This window comes from Hypomesus nipponensis, chromosome 5 (genome assembly GCF_054491055.1).
Source record: "Hypomesus nipponensis isolate SF chromosome 5, ASM5449105v1, whole genome shotgun sequence".
In the NCBI taxonomy this organism is placed as follows: domain Eukaryota; kingdom Metazoa; phylum Chordata; class Actinopteri; order Osmeriformes; family Osmeridae; genus Hypomesus; species Hypomesus nipponensis.
In genome coordinates this window covers 8,922,364-8,942,575 of record NC_140365.1, presented here as the reverse complement: position 1 = coordinate 8,942,575, position 20,212 = coordinate 8,922,364, and the positions used below count along the sequence as shown (strand labels likewise).

At 43.4% G+C, this 20,212-nt stretch overlaps 4 protein-coding genes across 7 annotated transcripts; 1 reads left to right on the top strand and 3 right to left on the bottom strand.

The window, feature by feature from the left end:
- Positions 1-22: 22 nt before the first annotated feature.
- On the bottom strand, positions 23-8,538 carry trpv1 (transient receptor potential cation channel, subfamily V, member 1). Its single transcript, XM_084697755.1, has 16 exons — positions 8,113-8,538; positions 6,301-6,552; positions 5,880-6,034; positions 5,593-5,745; positions 5,323-5,460; positions 4,843-5,141; positions 4,527-4,703; positions 4,229-4,384; positions 3,694-3,789; positions 3,483-3,553; positions 2,998-3,163; positions 2,772-2,838; positions 2,169-2,494; positions 1,767-1,912; positions 1,272-1,387; positions 23-1,127 (listed from the first exon to the last, which is right to left on the bottom strand). Exons 2-16 carry the CDS (start codon positions 6,528-6,530, stop codon positions 1,006-1,008), a joined length of 2,418 nt encoding a protein of 805 aa, XP_084553881.1. The 5' UTR covers positions 6,531-6,552; positions 8,113-8,538; the 3' UTR covers positions 23-1,005.
- A 331-nt stretch (positions 8,539-8,869) lies between these two features.
- shpk (sedoheptulokinase) lies at positions 8,870-11,959 on the bottom strand. 3 transcript variants are annotated; one of them, XM_084697768.1, is made up of 7 exons: positions 11,495-11,959; positions 11,250-11,394; positions 10,979-11,153; positions 10,693-10,845; positions 10,315-10,490; positions 9,984-10,184; positions 8,870-9,642 (listed from the first exon to the last, which is right to left on the bottom strand). In XM_084697768.1, exons 1-7 carry the CDS (start codon positions 11,630-11,632, stop codon positions 9,248-9,250), a joined length of 1,383 nt encoding a protein of 460 aa, XP_084553894.1. In that variant the 5' UTR covers positions 11,633-11,959; the 3' UTR covers positions 8,870-9,247. The 3 variants fall into 3 exon arrangements, with proteins under 3 accessions (XP_084553894.1, XP_084553895.1, XP_084553896.1); XM_084697769.1 differs by having other exon boundaries at positions 11,250-11,391; XM_084697770.1 differs by having other exon boundaries at positions 11,250-11,391; positions 11,485-11,622.
- A 3-nt stretch (positions 11,960-11,962) lies between these two features.
- emc6 (ER membrane protein complex subunit 6) lies at positions 11,963-13,019 on the top strand. Its single transcript, XM_084697777.1, has 2 exons — positions 11,963-12,133; positions 12,262-13,019. The coding sequence occupies exon 2, from the start codon at positions 12,304-12,306 to the stop codon at positions 12,634-12,636; it is 333 nt and encodes a 110-aa protein (XP_084553903.1). The 5' UTR covers positions 11,963-12,133; positions 12,262-12,303; the 3' UTR covers positions 12,637-13,019.
- p2rx5 (purinergic receptor P2X, ligand-gated ion channel, 5) lies at positions 13,007-20,132 on the bottom strand. Of its 2 annotated transcripts, none has more exons than XM_084697765.1 (12): positions 19,065-20,132; positions 17,193-17,343; positions 16,742-16,813; positions 16,206-16,281; positions 15,935-16,019; positions 15,625-15,705; positions 14,827-14,968; positions 14,606-14,739; positions 14,378-14,471; positions 14,222-14,287; positions 13,906-13,988; positions 13,007-13,824 (listed from the first exon to the last, which is right to left on the bottom strand). In XM_084697765.1, exons 1-12 carry the CDS (start codon positions 19,208-19,210, stop codon positions 13,536-13,538), a joined length of 1,419 nt encoding a protein of 472 aa, XP_084553891.1. In that variant the 5' UTR covers positions 19,211-20,132; the 3' UTR covers positions 13,007-13,535. The 2 variants fall into 2 exon arrangements, with proteins under 2 accessions (XP_084553891.1, XP_084553892.1); XM_084697766.1 differs by lacking the exon at positions 19,065-20,132 and adding an exon at positions 18,215-19,042.
- Between the last annotated feature and the right edge of the window lie 80 nt (positions 20,133-20,212).

Here is a 20,212-nt window from a genome sequence, read left to right as displayed (position 1 = left end):
TAACTCATTTTCCATACCTTTGAACTTGCTACCTTCCTGCAAACAAATGGCTATCAAATAAGGTACTACTGTAACCTCACATTTGTATTCAAGCTGTTATATCTGCATGACTTAGCAGTTGTGCTAGATTAATACCGTACAATCCTCCCCAGAACCGCGTCTTTTGAGTTTCAGCTGGAGTACCTTTGATTTGAACAGCGACGTAGGAAATAATCAGTTATCGTTTCATTCGATGCTTTCATCCTGCAATTCCAAGCCAGCCAATGTGAGACGCATGCAGGAGGGTAGACAAAGTAAGCCGTGAAGTCTGCAGGACAGGCTGGCTGCAGTTGGCTTTGGGCTGTCTAGCAGTGATGGAAATGAGTGTTCTATAAAGAGCTCGCAGTAGGAGGGACTGTCTGGGTATAGCGTCGCTCCGTCAAGAATTTTGAGCAATGCAGGGTGCAGTCATAACAGCAGCTGGATTGAATAGTCTCTGATGACAGGGGAACTGAGGACATTTGGGGGAGTAAACCTGCTCAGTTTCAGACTGATAGGAAGTAACCAATCTCTTGTTTCTGGGAAACAAGGAGCGGTAAGGACTTGGCAGTCGGTTATTCTATACAAAGTAACACATTGTTATATATTCGCCCTATTATTTTGAATACATAATCATTACCTTTGCAAATAATTGTAGGGTTTTCGTAAAAATTCAACAACTACTGTATTTGGGTGTCACGGAAACTTGGTTTGGATGGTCAAGTGATATTTTCCTGAGGTATTAGAGTCATTTTATCAGTACATGACAGCTTTCACAATTAGCAAGTATGAGGTGGTAACAGCTTTTTTGTGAGGTGACACACGCATAGTCTGCTATACCAAGCTAACATTCTGTTCGATTCATGGACCAGTCAGGCGTAGTGAAACAAAATGAATCCAGCTGGTAGCCCGGTCTGCCAGTCTATTGGGAGGGGAAAAGCAACGAGGAGAGAATAATGCAGGGGATCAGGGCTTATGTGTCTACTCTCAAACATGACTGGCGGATAGGGGGGACATCTCTCTGGATTCGGGAATGGACTGGCGACTCCGGGGCCGGGGCCACTGCCGCCGTCGACTGACCTCCCTCAGGATGCCTCGCCAGGTCCTGGCTGTGGACACGAGACAAAAGTCGCTAGTAAAAACATAGCCCAACTAGTGCCCCTTTCGTCGTTATTTTATCAGTACGCGTATCACCACAATATACGATTTTACTTTCTTTTTTCTTTTTTTACTGCGTTATTCTGTATACATACTTGTCTCCCGAGGGCTGTTAGTCGGAAGAGGTTGCCTGGCTGAATCAGAACTCCCCGGATCCTCATTGATTATCATCAGGTTCGTGTTCCATTTGTCCCAGTTGACTTCCTCCACTCTAAGACAACAGAGGACACATGCTCCAATTATTACTGATTTATGACACATCAGTCAGCCGTCAAGAGGAATCAGAAGGTTCGCTGTGTAGGTAGGGCCTACTATTCACCGCACTCGTTCAATTCCACTCACAGCTGATCGTGAGGCGCGCCGTTAAAGTTCGTCATGTTTTGCTGATACTGTTATCTAGTCCCTACTGATTTAGTTTTATGTTTAATCATTTTGTCAACATTGCGGAGTCATTCTTTTTTCATGCCCGATACAGTTCTGGAATGTATTCACATGCACGATTGTTAAAATTGTTCCATAGATGATAGATGCCACATGAAGCTACTGACACGGAAAATCCAAACTTGACAAAGTAAATAGCTTTGAGCCACCTGAAACACCGGCGAATGTCCTTTTTCTGCTCTGACTCTGTGTCCAACTCCCCCCCAGAGCTCAGGTCCTTCTCCACCCCAGAGCGGAACCTCTTCCTCAGGCAGTGGAGCAGACTCCTCTCCAGGTCTAGGATGGTGATGGCCCTCTGGACACACACATACAGTACATATTTGTTCTGTCCTTTGACAATACAACCAGTATGGAGTTGGGTATCACTCAGGACTCAGAGCAATTGACTGCACACCGAAAGGTCGCAAGTCTAAATCACTTTGGATAACGAAGCGTCTGCTTCGTCCTGTGACTCACAGGAATGTCACTGCCATAGACGAGATATCAAAATGCTTGAAACGTAACTGTTTATGGGGGAAAGGCACAGGCACAGGAAGTGCTCTCAAGTTCACCTGTAGCTTCCAGATGCTGGCACTGTCTTTGGAGATCTCGGCCACTGTGCCGCTCATGAGTGCGATGAGCATGTTTAACAGCAGGATGTAGGTGAGCACGATGTAGGAGATGAGGAGCACGTAGAACACCTCCTTGTACTTGTAGTTCTCCGTGAACTCCAGGTCTCCCATGCCAATGGTGAACTTGAAGAGCTCCAGGGTGGTGTAGGAGAGGCTCTCGAACTTGACCTTGGTGCACGTCTCATCCTCGCTGGCCGCGTAGAAGGTGCGGCCACTTTTGGCGGTCTCGTTCTTAGCTGTAGGCTCGACCAGTAGCGTCACCACGGCTGTTATTGGGGAGAGGAGAGAAGGCGTTACAGCCTATTGACGGGGATGTGGCTGTTTTCTTTCGTATTGTTTACTCTTGTCTTGCTGAGTGTTCTCACTGTCTGGAAAAAAAAATGTATAAGGGCAAAGTCATTGATAAATGTGACAGGTCTTTGTTTGTGTTAGAGAGCGTTGAACAGAACAATGCACATTCATCGTGAATTCATAAGGCGCTGACAGGCAGTATTTTTGTCCCAGTGTGCAGAGGGGACAGAGGAGAGATGGGAGATGAAATACCTGCTGAAAACCCGAAAAGGAAGACGATGTAGACAAAAAGAAAGCGCATGATATCGCTTATGATCATCTACAGAGGGGAAAAAACACAGAGGTAGAGAGAGAGAGAGGAGATTAGCCTTCGCAAGAGTGTATCACAAACGCCAAATGCTGTGTCGTTCACACATTGCGGATATGCCCTTTGGCTGTGAAACGGTGTGTGTGGGAGTGTGACATGCCCTGGCGGTACCTTCTGGATCATGACACTGTATATGCCCATGTGTTTACACCCTCTGGAGAAGTACAGCAAGTTGATCCAGCTGAGAGCCAGACACAGCACCAGAAACCCAAGGTACTCTTCCCTCCCACAGAAATCCAGCACTGAGGAAATGATGTAGAGAACAGCCTGCAGGAAACTACCAAGCAGGGGATAGGATCAGCCCAGGGGCCCTCTGACACAGCAATGCAAAATACGAGAGGCCTACACATGCACAAAGCTGCTAGACACGATATCAGCTGTGTAGCTCGCACACAACCTAGCCACATTATCTTTCGATGTAAAGATGAAGAATGTGGATTTTGTCTGACTCAGGCTTGTTACAAAGAGTTTTGTGGTGGGATGTGTGTTATGTGTGTGTGTGTTTTTGTTGTAAAAAAAAAAAAAAAAAAAAGCTGCCTAGGGCACACGCATGGAACAAACACTTTTTCTGCGGAGAAAGGTTTCGGGAAACTCACAAAAGGATGTCACAGTATCCATCAATCACCAGACTCTGCAGATTTGGATGCTTTCTTTTGAAGTCTAGGATCTTTGGAAGGAAACATCATTATGTGTTTGGAACATTTGATCATGGTTTTTTAATCTCGAGTTGTGTGACGATGTTTCATGTAAATTGTCCCTTCAGAATGTCTTGTTAAATGTGTGAAGTGTTGCAGGTAGAAGACATACCCCTCCTATGAAGAAAAACACAGATGTCAACGCTACCCAAATCTGACCCGCCAGATGAATGTATCCCTCCCAGGTGTGCTGAATGTAGAAACGGGGCTGTATATCAGAGAAAGACAAAAGCAATTATTCTAAATCCTTGAAAAGATACCTTTAATACAAATATCTGATGCATGATCTTACTTCGAGATTTGAAGGACGGTTGTGAACCTGCCAAAGTGGATTTAATAATAGCCATTGGCAGTATAATAATATCGGTTGACGGTAAATGGTAAATGGACAGCACTTGAATAGCGCTTTTCTACTCTAAGCACTTCCATGTTTTGGGCTCTCATTCACCCATTCCCACATGGATGAGGGCAGAGCTGCCTTGCAAGGCGCAGGCCTGCCCATCAGGAGCAACATGGGGTTCGGTGTCTCGTTCAAGGAGACTTCTACACCCTGACAGGAGGGGCTGGGGATCATGTGGTTAGTGCATAACCCACTCTACCTGCTGAGCTACAGACGCCCCTTTGATGGGACCTGTCAAAAGCCTCACCTTGCCCTTCCTCCTGTTGTAAGAGGTGACCGTGAAGACAGACACGTAAAACACGTAAACCAGGAAGTTGAAGAAGAAAATTCGTGCGGCAAACCGTTCCCACTTGTCCTCCAGAAGCCTGTTCAGAGGCTCGATCTGGAGCATTTTATGACGATTCTGAAAAAAGGGAACAGGCTTTAAGTACATGAATAAACTGTCTGAAAACCATAGAAGATTCTTTCCCCCCCTTTACAGTGTGTCATTATCATGGACAGAGAAGTGTTCAATCACATGGTTCTGGAGACTTCCTGTGACTCACAGGAATGTCACTGCCATAGACGAGTATCTTGAGTACAGAGTTGTTCTCATAGGAGTCCAGGGAGTCCAGGTCGTAGAGGGAGGAATGAACAGGCCCGTAAGCCCACTCTGTGAACTTACGAGACAGGTGTTTGGTCTCTTGGTGGTGGAACTCACGATGCAAAATATGCTCAAACACCTGCAGGATGAACAACAGTCCCTGAATGAGAAATTGCCATACTCATGTACCAGAAGTACAAACTATTTGGGAGGATGAACAAACTTAGCTTGTCGTTTATCATACCTATATATATATCCATATATGTCCTAGTCCTTACCCCGATTTTGCCCATTTTGGCGGCTAGTTTGATGGGCGTCAGTCCCTGTTCGTTCTCTATGTCTTCCAGTTTCAAATTGGGGTAGAGACGGGCGGTGTTGGTGAGGATGTGATCATACATGGTGACAATGAACTCGGTGTTCTGCTGGTCTTTGTCATCCACCACCACTAGCGTATGTAGCACCGTATTACCCAGGGAGTCCCTCTCCTCCACCTTCGCCCTCTGATACTCGTTCTCCATCAGGAAGTCTACTATGTTCTTCTGGTTGGTGCAGGCAGCCAGGGACAGCGGCAGCTCCCCTTGAAAGCATGGAGGTTTGAGCCCCAAATAAAGACCTTTTCATTCAGACAATAACCAAGGGTACAATTTTCCCTTTTGCTCTGACTGCAACTCCTCAGACTGAACAGGAGGCAGTAACGGTTGCTGTCCAGAGGGGGGTGCCAAAGTTCTGCGACACAGCCGAAAGGGTCACCTACTCACCAAAGTAGAAGCTGGGTCCATTTTGTCGCTGGAAGAACTTCCCACAGGCTTTGGCATGAACGTCTGTTCCTTTACTGACCAGAAGCTTCACATAGTGGAGACTCCTCCTCTCGATGGCAATATGGAGAGCAGACTGGCCTGTAGGATGCACAAAAAGAATGAGACCTCTTAAGCGTGTGATCATGCCTGTTCAAGGATCATGTGCGAACGAAACCCAATTTATTGACATGGGCCGAATTACAAATATGAAGAAAGAAAGAAAAAAATCACCTTTATAATAACTGTCTGTATACGCTGCATTTACAAATTCCTTTACATCTCCCATCTGCTCTGTAATGTTTAGGAGATATTCCACCGTGTCATTTCTTTGGTCTTTAAGATTCAGAAGAGCCTTGAGCAGGGGATTCTTTCCGTACGATTGATCTGATTGTGAAACAGGACAGGACACGAATGGGTGATTACATTTGGCAGCATCACAAGACTGAATCACTACTGTTGTTGTCGAAAAATGGATCACACAACCAAGCAGGACTCAATCAAGAATCAATCCTCCTCACACTCAGAGTGGGAAAGCTTTTTCATGGTCTTGGTGAGGTAATCGTGCAACCCATCCAGCATGGTGACATCTCCCCTGGCTGCTGCCTGAAACAGCTTCTTCAGATCAAACCGGTTGCTCATCTCCTCTTTGGTCACCTTCATTCCTTTCATCGCCCTACAGTTAAAATGACAGATGTTTGTGAGTTACAGAAAAGCTTTTTGAACGACGTGTATTGTCCCTACCCAAGATGGCCCCTTAACAAGAGATCCTTTGATTGGTTTTCGTCATGAAACGTTAAAACACGCACACCTCAGGCCAGACAGCTGCATCCTCTAAACAGAATCAGCACTGTTGTTCAGCTCTATGTGACCCACAGTTGAGCCAGGAACCACATAACGTGGATGTCAGTGTCACGCGTCGGAGTGAATGGAGTGTCTCACTTGTAAAAGTTGAGGTTGTATTTGATCTTGGGCTGTTGCACCTCCAGTTCCTCCTGGTAGTCTGTATCCATGGGGGCTTTGGGTGCCTTGGAGCCGCCCATGGCCAGAGCAGAGCCCAGAAAGTCCTCCTTGGCACCATGACGGCTTTGGGCTTTGCGCTCCTCGTCGGTCCTGTCGTCCGTCTCCAGGGAGAAGGGGCGGGTTGCCCCAGGGCCTTCTGGGAAGCTCATGCTGACCTCTCACACTGATGTCCTGCAGGGGACGTAAGGACATCCCAGTGTTGTTCGTTTCAACAGATAACATCTAAATAATACACATAAAACATTGCCGTAACATTGTCTTTGATTGTTGTACTGATGTGGTATTGGGTTGAAATAGTCGCTTCCCTTTAAATGTATTGTTGGAAGTTTCTGTGAGAGTCATAACACCACACTGATGGCATTTATAGAGACGTGTGTTTGAACATGTGATGTTTCCTCCATGGTGAGTAACAAGCAAGTTATTCATCAGTAGTTATAGCAACAGAAGCGAATGCACAAAATGACTCGTTGGCCATTTCCCTCTGGTTGTTTATTTAAGATCCTCAGCTGAACGGTATTGATTAAAGAAACCTTGCGGTTTACTCAGAGCAAAACCTTTCTCATTATCTTCTTCGTGTAACAGACCAAGATAAGTTGAAAGGAGACAGATTAGAACAAGTTTGGTCTGTCACTCTGACAGTGCCAGGGGAAAGAGGAAGGGGTAGGTGGAGAGATCGAAACACCGCTGGCCTTTTCTGCCCACAAGACAGGAACGAGGGCACAGAAGGCAGAAACAAAACAGGGAGGCGGAACAAGATCAGGGAACTCAGCTACTTTATTCCATAAGATATTCGTGTGACCAAGTTCCTCTTATTGAAGCATCTTGGTAAGTCCAACAAATGTGGAAAGTATTCCTAATTATGAATGTAAAACAAACCGCCATAGCCACTTTGATTGATCATTCATGTGTCCATTTTGCTAGATACAATTTGTGGACAGGGCCCCCTGGGGCTTGGAGTGGTTTCCATCACTCAGACAAGACAAGGTTTCTGTGGTCTGACATGGTTACTGTAAACCCCACCCTGGCTGGAAGGCACACAACACAAAGCCAGCATAGCCGTCTTGCAGTAACCATCGTACATGTGGCGTCTCTCACGATTCAATGTTCATTTGTTTCTCTTTTGCAGACAAAATATATCAAATAACATTGAAAACGGTTCGCTTGAAAGATTATTTACTATTTTGCTTGGCTCTGTAGTTAACCATCTCTGTTCCAAATGACAGGGTAAATTGCAGACACAAAACACTGTGAATGATCAAATTAACTATTATCAAACGAGTTGACATCTTTTTACGATGTACATCCTCCATGCAAAATGTATAACGTTGTTATGCTTACAGTTTAAGAGTGTGCCAGTGATGACAGGAAAAATCTTGACATTCTACTATTCAGTATTGTGGAAAAAATAGGTTTCCTATGTGCTTATGTTAATCACAATCATTAGATCAATTTCCACGTCATGTGTTCATGTACTCAGTCTTATTATCCATGTTGAGGTGTTTGTTACACTCTCTCTCTAACCTGCAAATTGCTTCATGCTTCTACACCCCGCTCTCAACTGAATTATCCCACCATTCCAGTAGCAGTACTAAATATTCAGCATACGTTATCATTCCAAACCCATCATCATCAACACCCTCATCGGTTTCATAACGCCATTTCAACACAGCATTTCATGCCACATGAACAGACTTCCAACAAATACCGCAAACATGCTGTCATTGTACTCACACATAGAAGGTTAATCCAACCCTGGAAGAAAATCTAATGTTTTCTATCGTGAAACACTGCGTGTGACGACGATGTCTGTGAGACTGAGGATAAGGTCAAAGGGGTTGGAGGATGTCGGGAGATAAAGTGACAATCCCTGGAGAATAGCAGAGCACATTACAGAAGCTCTCAGAGCATTTAGGCTTCGACTATTGATCTACTTGGCCCTACAGTAGGATTGAAAATATAGCATGGCACTGTAGATGTGATCTCCAGCTAAGTTCTGGAGGGTGGACTTGTCTGATGAAAATGGCTCTGCTATCTGCTATATCTAAAGTACGACCTGCAAGACGGTCCACTGAATTTTGTTTCACCTTTTTCATCGTATATGCATGTTGGACCCAGAAAAGATTAATAAAGCTTTACATTAGTCATGTAAAAAAAAAAAGATACGTATATATGGATTAGTATAATTTACTCACTGTGTCTTGTCAGAAGTAGGTTATCAGTTGAACACTCAGTAACTGTTTCTTATTTGACTTCAGAACATCCTCGCAGAGCTTCCTGTGTGGCTGCCCTGCGTTCTTACAGACATGCTATTGTGTCTCAATGTTATGTTGTAGCACAGCAATGGTCCTATGACTTGATGTGTGGTCGGAAAACTTCTGTCAGCAGAAATGTGTGTGTTGTTCCTTTCTTTGCTTGATGATTTTAAAACTATGCAAATGGCATTACTGATAATGGATTAATTTATATAAAAACGATGGCCCGCACAATGTGGTGGGGAAATTGCCAAGGTTTACTTTTGCAATTATCGCATACAAAATCCAGCTAGCCACTGATAGAAGTTATGATAATCAACATAACAATCACTGTCCAAAAGTGCTGACAGATCATTTTTGTTGATCTGTACTGCAAAAGTGACACTGTGCATTACTTGCACACTATACAATTTATGCTATTAACAGTTATAAATTCACATCATCCAAACCCATTTATGATGAATTTCTTATAAATGTATACAGCAGTCAAGTATTTCAGAATGCAACTGGAATTACTGATAATGCAAGAAACATGCACAAATGCAGAATCATCATAAAATCACAATATGACTCGAGAGCAGGAATGACATGTAGGCATGAGAGTTCAGTCACGTTCAGAATCGATCACAGAGTACCATAGCCACGCCCACAGCAGAGTCCACATCTCCACCGTACACCACTGGCACAGGGAACGCCCTCTCCACTTCCTGTCTCAGCACCTCGTTACGAGAGAGGGCGCTCCCGCTACCCATGATCCTTTTCACCCCTGCCGCTTGCAGAGACACGGGGGGCATCATCGAGGTGAGGTTCTCCAGGATACCACGGCACACTGCCCTGGTGACGTGGCCCAGGGAGAGGTTGGAGGGGGCTATGTCGGACACCTGGCCCAGGCTGTGTGGACTGTGTCTCTCTCCTAGGAGGGTGGGACTCACCCGAAGATCACTGCTCTCCTGGCTCAAGGCACACCTGATCACCTGTTCATACAGGCTGGAGTCGCTCATGCCTACCCCTGGGGGTAGGTAGGAGAAATACCAGGGAAATCAGGTCAGTGAGATTAGTGGTAAAGTGCCAGTAGAATGTCAATTTCTAATTCTGAAGTGGCCAGCTACTTTCCCCCCAATTATGTTCCAATCAATCGCCTTTGGCAAAGGGGCGCCAACCCCATCCATGGACTATTTTGTGAAACCACTGTCAATCAAACTGCAGCCGAAGGCAAGCGCGGCAATTCAGACAAGAATAGGGGGAGCTGTTTCTTACACATGAAATGGTTTGTATCATGTGACCTTTTACAGCACCAAGGGGTAGCTACATATACAATGTCGCAATGTTAGTGTGGGCGAATCAACTTACCCAACTCTTTCATCCACGCACTCAGCATCGCCACAAAGCTGGCCAAGACATTTCCTCCGTTAAGTGACGCCGCCACAGCCAAGTAGGAGTTCCTAAAGTAGGGGAAGTAGGAGACGGAGGAGGCGGGCTCGGGGACGGGCGGCGGCCTGAAGTCCTCTGGCATGGCGTACGTCAGCTGCGCTGAGGTACTGATGTTGAGCACTGCCAGGGAAGGAGAACAGTGTTTGGCGGCGTCGAACGAACGAACGACGTGAGAGACGAGCGTGCACCCCGAGACGGCCACCCCCCCCTCCCCGCCTCCGCGAGAGGACGCCCCCTCCGACCCCTTCACCTGCGTCCGTCCCGTCCGTCATGCAGGAGTAGACGGAGCACTGGAGGTCTCCCAGAGCTGCCCCCACCCGCGTGTGGGCCGGGATGCCATGCCACTCGGAGCACGTCTGCCCAGCCAAGCTTCCAGACTCCACACACTCAGGGAGCAGGTGCACAGGGAAGTTAGCATTCTTCAGACTACAGCATGCACACACAGACATCCACGTTAGTTCCATTGATACACACAATGATATACATATCGTGATGTCATCTTTAGGACCCGGATGCAAGGGCGTCGTCATATTGAAATGTATGACTCGTTTGGTGTAGTGGCTGTCACCATGCATATATTAATGCTAATACAAAAGCATCATGTTAGTCCCACTCAGAACACACTCACGTGTCCCTGTTCCACTGGTTGGTGGCAGTGTTGAAGTAGCCCCAGCTGGCAGCATTCTGTGCCGTCATCACACATTTCTCCAAACCACACAGCATCGACACCACATAGTCATGGATGGTTCCTGTCACTGTGAGGTCAGCCAGGAACTCAGGCCTGCATCCAAACACAAGACAAACACAACAAGCATTTTCATAGGGTGTATAAATTAATGTGTGGGGGTATATGGATAGGTAGGCAGGTGTATTTTATTGGTTTATGTTAGTCAGACCATGTTTGCCATGCATACCTGTGTCTCATGTACCAAAAGATTGTGGCACAACCGAAACCTGTGGCTAGGCTGAGATGGGAGTCTGGGGCAGGGAGAGTGGCTAGGAAATCACTGTTACATCTCCCATCCTGCCAGGTGATCAGCTGACTGGTGTCTCTGGCTCTGAAGTAGTTTCCACTGGACCAGTCACAGCCTGGCAATTGGTATTCAGAATGTTGACATACAATGACATGTATAAATACACAAAATAAAGAAATTCAACAAATAGGACAAAACGTTGTCTTGGTACCTGATTTTGCTTTCCAGAACACAACTCCATGCATTTGTCCTGACACCCCAATCATAACAACATCCTTGAGTTTATTTCCGGGCAAAGAAGCAATGCACTTGTTCAAAACGTTTATTATTTGTCCAGTGTCCTGCTCCTTGACCTGCTTAATAAGGAAACAGATTCATGTTGTTTGTTTTTTTTAGAAAAACATATTGGCTGTACTCTAAACTACAGCAACATATATGCTACATACAGTCACATACGTCTGATCCACCGTTAGCAACGATGTCTGCCTTGGTTGGCAAACTGGAGTTCTCCAAAACGGCTTTAGAAGTTAAGTCGAGTAAAACGGCCTTGATGGAAGTTGTTCCTATATCTATGCCGAGTACATACTTGCCCATAGTGATTTCAGTGTAATATTTCTTCACTTAGGCAAACAAATGTGTAAATAAAATGTGGGGTAACGTTAGACTAATGGTAGGTATTTTGGAAACAGACGGACACCGTAGCTTACACCAAAGGTCATCGGGAAATAGTTTATATTTTCACAATAACTTATTTAATAAGTTAGGGAACGCGAGTAACAAAATAAAAAGTAAAATAAATACAGTGAAAACACAGATGTACAGCATCAAAAATACGCAGCAATTTATTTAATATTAAGAAGTCCAATAATCAAACTCGTGTACAATAATGCCCATCATGCATTTCGTGCAAAATGGCCGCCTCAGTCTGACAGAAATCCCGATTAAGCTTTTAGCTAAATTAATTTTACATCTCTAAATTACATTTATTTTGTTTATATTAGGCATATTACCAACTTGTCGATATACAAGCTATGTCCGTTTGAATGATCGTGCAGTAAATCATAACGTTACAATATACATTCTTCTAGACACAAGGTGAGTAGCATAGCTTTTAGCTCTAAGCTAAGTATTACATTGCGTTAGCGTGCAAGCAACACGGCAAAACGTAACCATTTTGCAGCATGGCATTGTCAGTAACTATATTCCCTTTCTTTGATCGTCAGTGGAACAGTCTTTGACACGCTCGCTGCGAGTATCGTACAGACATGGCTTCTGTGATGGCGAAACGGGAAGGACCACAATTTATAAGCGAGATTGCTGTGAGGGGCAACGCCGCGGTTCTGGACTACTGTCGTACATCTGTGTCAGCTCTGTCTGGGGCAACAGCAGGAATTCTTGGCTTAACTGGGCTCTACGGCTTTGTATTTTATTTACTCGCATCGTTTCTACTATCCCTTCTACTCATCCTCAAGGCCGGTCGTCGGTGGAACAAGTGCTTCAAATCTCGGCGACTCCTCTTTACCGGGGGCCTTGTTGGAGGTCTTTTTACCTACATCCTATTTTGGACTTTCCTCTACGGAATGGTGCATGTATACTAAAATGTTATGCTTGTATTTGTGACTCAATGTTTGTTAATCATCATAGATGTATTGTCTAATATCTAACACCCCTGTTTATGTCCAATGACCATTGCTTTATGGTTTGATTTTACATACTTATCAAATGAAACATTTGCCTGCTTTTCCTATTGCACTGAACTTATAAACTGTGTGACCTTAACTTGTACATTGTAATTGTTTCTCAGCTCTGTCAATTTAATGTGGCCATTGTACTTAACATCTAAATGAGACTAATGAAAACATCCGTATAGATTATTCTACGCAGCCACTGAGGTGATGTTCTTGCTAACAAACCAGGTAGTAAAGCACTGCAACTGGGATAATTTTGACCAAATTGTACTAAATAAAAGACAATACAACAATGTGCATTTATTTATCTGCTCAGCTGTGTACATTTTTACTAGGGAACACAAATTCTACTGGAAAGGTTAAAGAAAAAGTCCCAGAGGTATGAAATAATAGAATGTGCTTCTCTATTTTTAATGCTGAATTACAACAGGACTTTATAAGGATTTACTGTATATGTAAACATCTCAGCCTGGCTTTTCTGGTCCAACAGACTTCAACAGCATGTCAAAATTCACTCTACTTTCAACTGAACACATGCAATAAACAAATCCCTTCTGAACAGAAACGGCACTTTGTTCTCTGATTTGGCTTTGGTCGTGTCAGCCTAGTACAGGGCATTTTTATACTGTGCCAGCTCACAGCCTTGTTCAACCAGGGCATGTGTGACCTCCGAGGTGTGCAAGCAGCCCTTTATGGCTGGTGGGAGTCAGTCAAGGTCATCTCACCCTTCCTTGTATTCACATAACCAGATCTAGCTTTCTGGATGATGATGCAGCAGCTTTTCTTTCAATTAATCAAAGAATAACTGCTTAACTTCTTGGGGAGAAAGTGATATGGTGCTTTGTCTCTGCGGTTCGAGGAGGGAGAACAGCAGAGTAGCGTTGGCCCGTGTTTCTCGGACAGGTCGGCCCCCGTTTCTCCACTGCCTGGGGATTCTCCTCAGACTGAGGCATTGTGGACGCATCGGTTGGCTCCTGTCCCTCTGCTTTCTGTGTGGCCGGAGAAAGGTTTGTGACGGCGTGTTGATTGGCTGCTTTCCTGTGTCGTTTGTCTCGGTGCGTCGTCTTGTCGTCCCGGTGCTTTGAGCTCCGGTCTTTTCTACAGGACAGACAACATTTATTAAGGTCTTCCCAATACTGTCATTTTCACTTTCCATGAAACATATCAGAGAACTCTTACTTGATTATTTCAAATTTCTTCTCACGGTAGTAGGAACTTGTGTTCATCATGTACAGGAGTATCATGTCACATGCGAAGGCTCCCTGAAACAAATTGACATCAGACAAGGCCACAACTTTTGGAACTGGATTGTGATCATGATGGGTCAAGACCCTAACTTTGTTGTCTGTTGTGATTAGATAATCAGCCTTAAAATGAACAGATAATCATTACCATCTAGTGGAGACAGACTATACCACACCCATGAGGATTGAACAGAATGCTAATTCTAGATAGAATTGAATACATGGATTTCAATATCTAGATTAGAACTTACTGCACCCATCAAAGCAATAGCAGATCCAATGGCAATTAATGTAGGCACAATGTTGAATTTTCCAGCCTGAAAAACAAAGACTTTCAAAATGATCAAGACTGCCATATTACTACTGGAGACACAATGTAATAAAAATAATACAAATCACTGACATACCCGTCCACTGATCATGATATCGAAGCGAATTCCATACACTTTATACAAGGTTCGATAGTCCTCCCCGGCTTCATCTTTGAAATATCTGGCATGTCTGGAAAACAACACCAACTGAGGACTTCCAGCACTTGAGGATCGGTTTGGGTTGAAACACATCGTCTTCAAACCTATTTCCCAGTGTATCTCGTACAGTTTCATTCAATGTAGCATCTTTGTGGGGACATGTACCTGAAGTTGTACCCGGATATGGCTGAGTTGTTTATGCTCAAATCCAAACGGACAAAGTTGTATTCGGGGTTACACTGCGAGTAGTCCTTGTCCAAGTCACAGTTCCACTCAATCTGAATTCCAATTGACCCACCCTAAAAGAAAAGTCAAGAATTCACTAACAGAACTGCGCTTACCTTGGGTTCCTTTTTGGCCAACGATGACCTGTGGTTTCAATTTACCTTCACAGCCATGTCCTGGAAGCTATTTCCTGTTAAGCTGACTACATCGCCGAGGCGAAAGATGGGGCAGTAAGGATGATCGACTTTATCATAGAGGCATCTCTTCAGATAGGTGTCATCACTGGTGTCAAGGACATTTGATCTAAACAGAGCACAGAGGGACAAGGGAACCTGTAGTTTGAACCTGATCCTATTGCTGTGCAGTCACTCTGCTAACCTCTAGCCACCAGTATCATTTAGATGTATTCTGAGTCATTATGAGCAACAACATGAAACCCATAACATTACTAGAACGTCCTTACTGAAAGGGATTTCACAGTTTAAACATATGAAATTCAAAACCAATCCATTTCTACACAATCCATTACTGTAACGGATCAATGTGTTGGGTGACTCAAGACCAAGTTCTTAAAGCAGGAATAAGCTTTGGTTAGACATCTGACTGCTTTTCTGTCAAACAGACCAAGAACTCGGTCAGTGTTCCAGTTGACCGAGCCTGCAGCAACAGTGACGTGAGAGCACACAGGCTGATCTGACACCTGTCCAAGGCAGTGCCTGCTGTCAAGGACATCTCAGATGACCGCCTCACTGTTTCACTGAGCACACAGCAGTACAGGCTGGGAGGGGGGGGATGACTTAAAAATAGAAGGGGATCTGTACCCTAACAGCTATTCAAAGCCATGTTCAGAGCAGACAAACCCCCCTCTCTCTTTCTCTCACTCGCCCATAGAGTGTGGAACATGTCGTTGTGTCTCTGGAGATTTCCCCCCCCACTTAAAACCTCTCACAGCCACTTACTTGGAGAATTCAAATTTAGGAAACCTGATGAAGTTCTTGATGTAGACGGTGAAGTTTTCGGCCACGGCTAAGGAAGCCTCCCTGAAAACGAGAGAAACAGTAGTCCAACCATATCTTGGCCCCAAAAAACAGAGTCAAGTTCTTCCACTTAACAGTAAAGGCCACATTTTGACCTTGTCTTAAGATATGTCCTGGCCCACATTGTGCAGGTTTCAATCGCTAGGATGCAGATAACCTGTGGTGTGGACAAGTGAGGACAGTAGACCAGGCACACTAAAGACTGAAAAGCTCCAAATGGATATATTCTCACGAGGGTTTCCGTTGGTGCTCGACAGGGCACCAGCCGTGTATCTCACAGGTCCCTGTTTCATTGATGCAGAACCCAGTCTTTATTCCTGCAAGAAAAGGCTGTGGTCATACATTGGAAAGTGGAACTGTTTAGTGGAAGGAGAATATCATAACAGCCACTTTAGGGCAATTGAAATCGAATAAAGTCTGTGTATTAATACTGTGCATCGTGTACACTGAGGACAAATGTGACAAAGGAGTGAAATGGTCGTAATTGACAACCCAGTCCTTACCATGGCCTGCTTTCACAGCTTGGCCCTCTTCACAGTCATAATTGTTTACACAAAGGCCGTCTGGCACCTTGGGGCTCTGGAAAGCATAATAACAGGCTATAATGTTTACACTTGTGAATACCAAGTTAATGTAGTAGATCACATTGTGGGTCCTCGCTGACAGTGGTATGAACTATATATCTACACAACAGCTCTATCTCTCTCTATCTACTGAGATAACCAAACAAGGAGACTGTCAGAATCTTGTCAATGAGGGGGGAGTCAGATGGTTGAGCGGTTAGGGAATCGGGCGATTAATCAGAAGGTTGCCGGTTCAATTCCCGGCATTGGGAAATGACGTTGTGTCCTTGGGCAAGGCACTTCACCCTTCTTGCCTCGGGGATAATGTCCCTGTACTTACTGCAAGTCGATCTGGATAAGAGCGTATATTAAATGTGAAGTAATGTCAACATGTCTGTGTGCTGTTCCAGCATTATGACTCGTTTTGTTTGTTTTGCCTTTTATGGAAATAGTCATCGCTGTGGTTGTCAACTCACCTCGGCACAGAATGCGAGTCTCTGATTTGGGGTCTCTACGTAGTTTGTAACAATGAAGAACACTTGCTCACCCTAAAAACACAATAACAAGCACACACATACATGGATCATCCATAAGTAGAGGTCAGTTTAGAATTTGTAGCCGTGAAAGTGTTGCCATTTAGCCTGTCACTTGGTGTCATTAGCTTGACAGAGCCGAGTATGTACAGGAAGTAGAATTTCACTCCCAACATTGGCCAGCTAAAGTGTAAATGGGCTACATTCATCAGAGCATTGGGGAGAACGGTCTTCTTTCTGATCCAACAGAATGGACTGAATGCTGTATGCTGCGACAGAAGAGTCCATGCTGACACCATTGTTTAGACTAGAGACTCCTACCACAGTATGTATTGGAGTGGACAAGGAAACAGAAAACAAGGGGTTAACAATTGGGGGTCTGGAAACCTCTCACCTGCGGTGGCATGACATAATCCTCTGCACCCCAAAGGTGAAGTCCAGAGACTGAGTTGTTGGTCAAGGCAACACCTTTGAGCTTGGTGATAACTGAGCTCTGGCAAGTATCTTCCTTCTCTTGGTATCCTTTCTTAACCACAAACACCCATCTGAGAAAGGAAAAATAAAATAAAAATATGTTTATAAAAAGGTATGAAAACCCTTTCTTTGAATTGTGTCTTGTAGATTCTCTGTGTACAGAGTAGGATATATAGAAGATCAAACTACAACGACATTGATGCAATGTAAACTTCATATGCTGTTTGATGTGTATGAGCAAGTTTGGTTTAGGGTTGGTCAATGATATGTCTCAAAACAGTTACCATTTCCTTGTGAAATAATACTGATGGACTACCAAAAAAGTTGTAGGTATAGCCTAAAGAAGAGAATGAAAAGTATGCAAGTGCCATGTATCAAATAGGCCAACTGATTAATACACTTGTGTTGATGGCATTCAAACATCAACTGGGCCATTAGCAAACGTTTTTCTTGTAATTATCATTAGCTTGATGAAAGACTAACAATGTAACTTTCAGAATCCAATAGAAAAAGATTCCACATTTCCTTGAGGGAGTTGTAGGCACGCTTCAAGTAGCGTGCCTTAATTGGAGTCAATTAATCATTTTACAACGCCATAAAAAAATATTTTAACAGAATTTGTCAGTAATTAAGCCACTGTTATAACAATTACAGGACAAAGCACAAATCTTGTCAAATGTATTTACACTTTTTAAAATATAAATATCATGACCATAATTTGAAGCAAGTTTGTTGAGGGTGTTATGGCATCCAGTTAACACGAGGACGACACAATATTTCGAAACATTTGGGCAAGGTTAAACGACGAGAAGAGAAAGACGCACTTGACAATTTAATACTGGACGGACCTGAAGCAATTACAGACCCTTAACTAGATCATTTCTGCTGTAATAAATCTAACAACGGCTCAACAGGCTATGCATCGAAATAGTTACACCTTACCCGATCAAGTATCCCAGTATGGCCAATTGATAGAGTCTAAATAATATTCCAACTTTCTTATTTTCGGCGATAACATATTTTTCTGTCTTGTAATTCAGGAGAGAGAAAAAAAACATTCCGAAAGCAGGTCCAGCCATTCCACTTGCTACAACGACCGGTGACAGCGTGTGCTAAACTGAACAGTGAACAGAGCGGCAAGACTTATTTATCCAGTTCCAAATACACGCTGCCTAAATGTTGAAACAATTGAAACAAGGTTGCACGTTTATACTCAAGACTGTATTTGAACTACTGAGAAACTAGGTGAAAATGTTAAATAACAAATAACTTTCTCGTGGTTTAACCTAGGCCTACATGACATTTATTTGCAGGAATTAACGTGTGCCCCTCATATGTCGCCTTGAAACGAAGAGCTTGTGAAGTCTGTCAGATCAATACTTCTTTATCAGGCTTATTTTTCATTCATTTATTTTGGGATACTTAACACAAAACCCTTAGCCTACACACCTCAGTTGAAATAGAACATTTACTGATGACTGACAGTAAAGTAAAAATAGTCTCCGCTACCCGACACTCCCTGGTAGGCTACGTCTTCTCTGGGAGTTGTAAGTGCTATTCTTGAGGCTACTTAATTTGACCACGGAATGGAACTGTCTCAGTCTGTGAATTCGTTATCCACTTTTTTTTCTCCAATTCCTCGTCTAATTGCCTGAAAGGCAAGTTCACCACACTGACTTATGACACTATGATTATTTTTATGTAACATACCATCTACACAGAATATCAAAGACAAATACATTTACAATTAAAAACGTTATTGTATATTATGTTTTATGATTGTAACTTTTACCTTTTACTAGGCGTATAGCCCACAAACATCTGAGAACGGAGAAATAAAAAAAGGTTTATAAGGGTATAAAAAAAAAACTTCTTTGAATAGTCTTGAACATTTTCTGTACAGAGTAGGCTATATAGAAGATCAAAATACAACGACATTGATACAATGTAAACTTCTTGTAGGGATTTGAGTGCAAGGCTTTGAGTGCAAGGCACATTGCAAATACATTTTAGGCTGTTATCTAACAACTTTTAGATTTTTCTAATATATTTATTATTTCTGTCACAATAAATGAAAATGCTTCAGTTGTAAGCAAATGGAATTCCTATTTTCTAAGTCTATAGTTGAGTAGCCTATAGGTTATTAAGTATAGAAACATATTAAAGATAAATAAAATATCCCCATGAATGCAACCTAGTGTTTAAGTATGAGTAGGTGGAAGATATTTGACCTGAGTCAGGCGAGTTAGGCGAGTCAGGCGGCGGAGCAGTGAGGGAATCGGGCTAGTAATCAGAAGGTTGCCGGTTTGATTCCCAGCTGTGCAAATTACGTGTCTTCACCCTACTTGCCTCAGGGGAAAGTCCCTGTACTTGTCTGCTAAATGACTAAATGCATCATACCTAATATTAATGCAATGGATATGTATTTTGTATCTGCGGTATAGGTAGTAATTAGCCTTATTACTGTGGCTACGGGTGGAATACAAAAAGCTTATTAAATTGTTGCAAGTTCAAGTCAATGTACCATTTTGTATTAGATATCACCATTCTATTAAGTACCTTTGTCTGCCCAAAAGCATTCTACTAAAACAGGCTCATAACTGCAATTGCCAATCATGTATATTCTGACCTCAATGCGATTAACATTACTGACAAACTAGTCAAAATGTGGTCCGGTCAAGTCTGCAGAAGGCTTTCGAGATTATCCCAAAACACCTGGTATTTGTTCTGTGCATATTTATAACATTTAACCCTCTTCTAAACACATGAATTGTCTGTATTGGATCATGGAAGTAGGCCAAGTTCAATTTACACAAGGATAGACAAAATGCTACAAATATAGTAGGATGTCAATTTAATGGCAACAATTGTGAATACTACTTTAGAGTGGCAATGTGTTCAAAAAGGTCAAAGGATGAAAACTAAATTGTGACAAAGCAA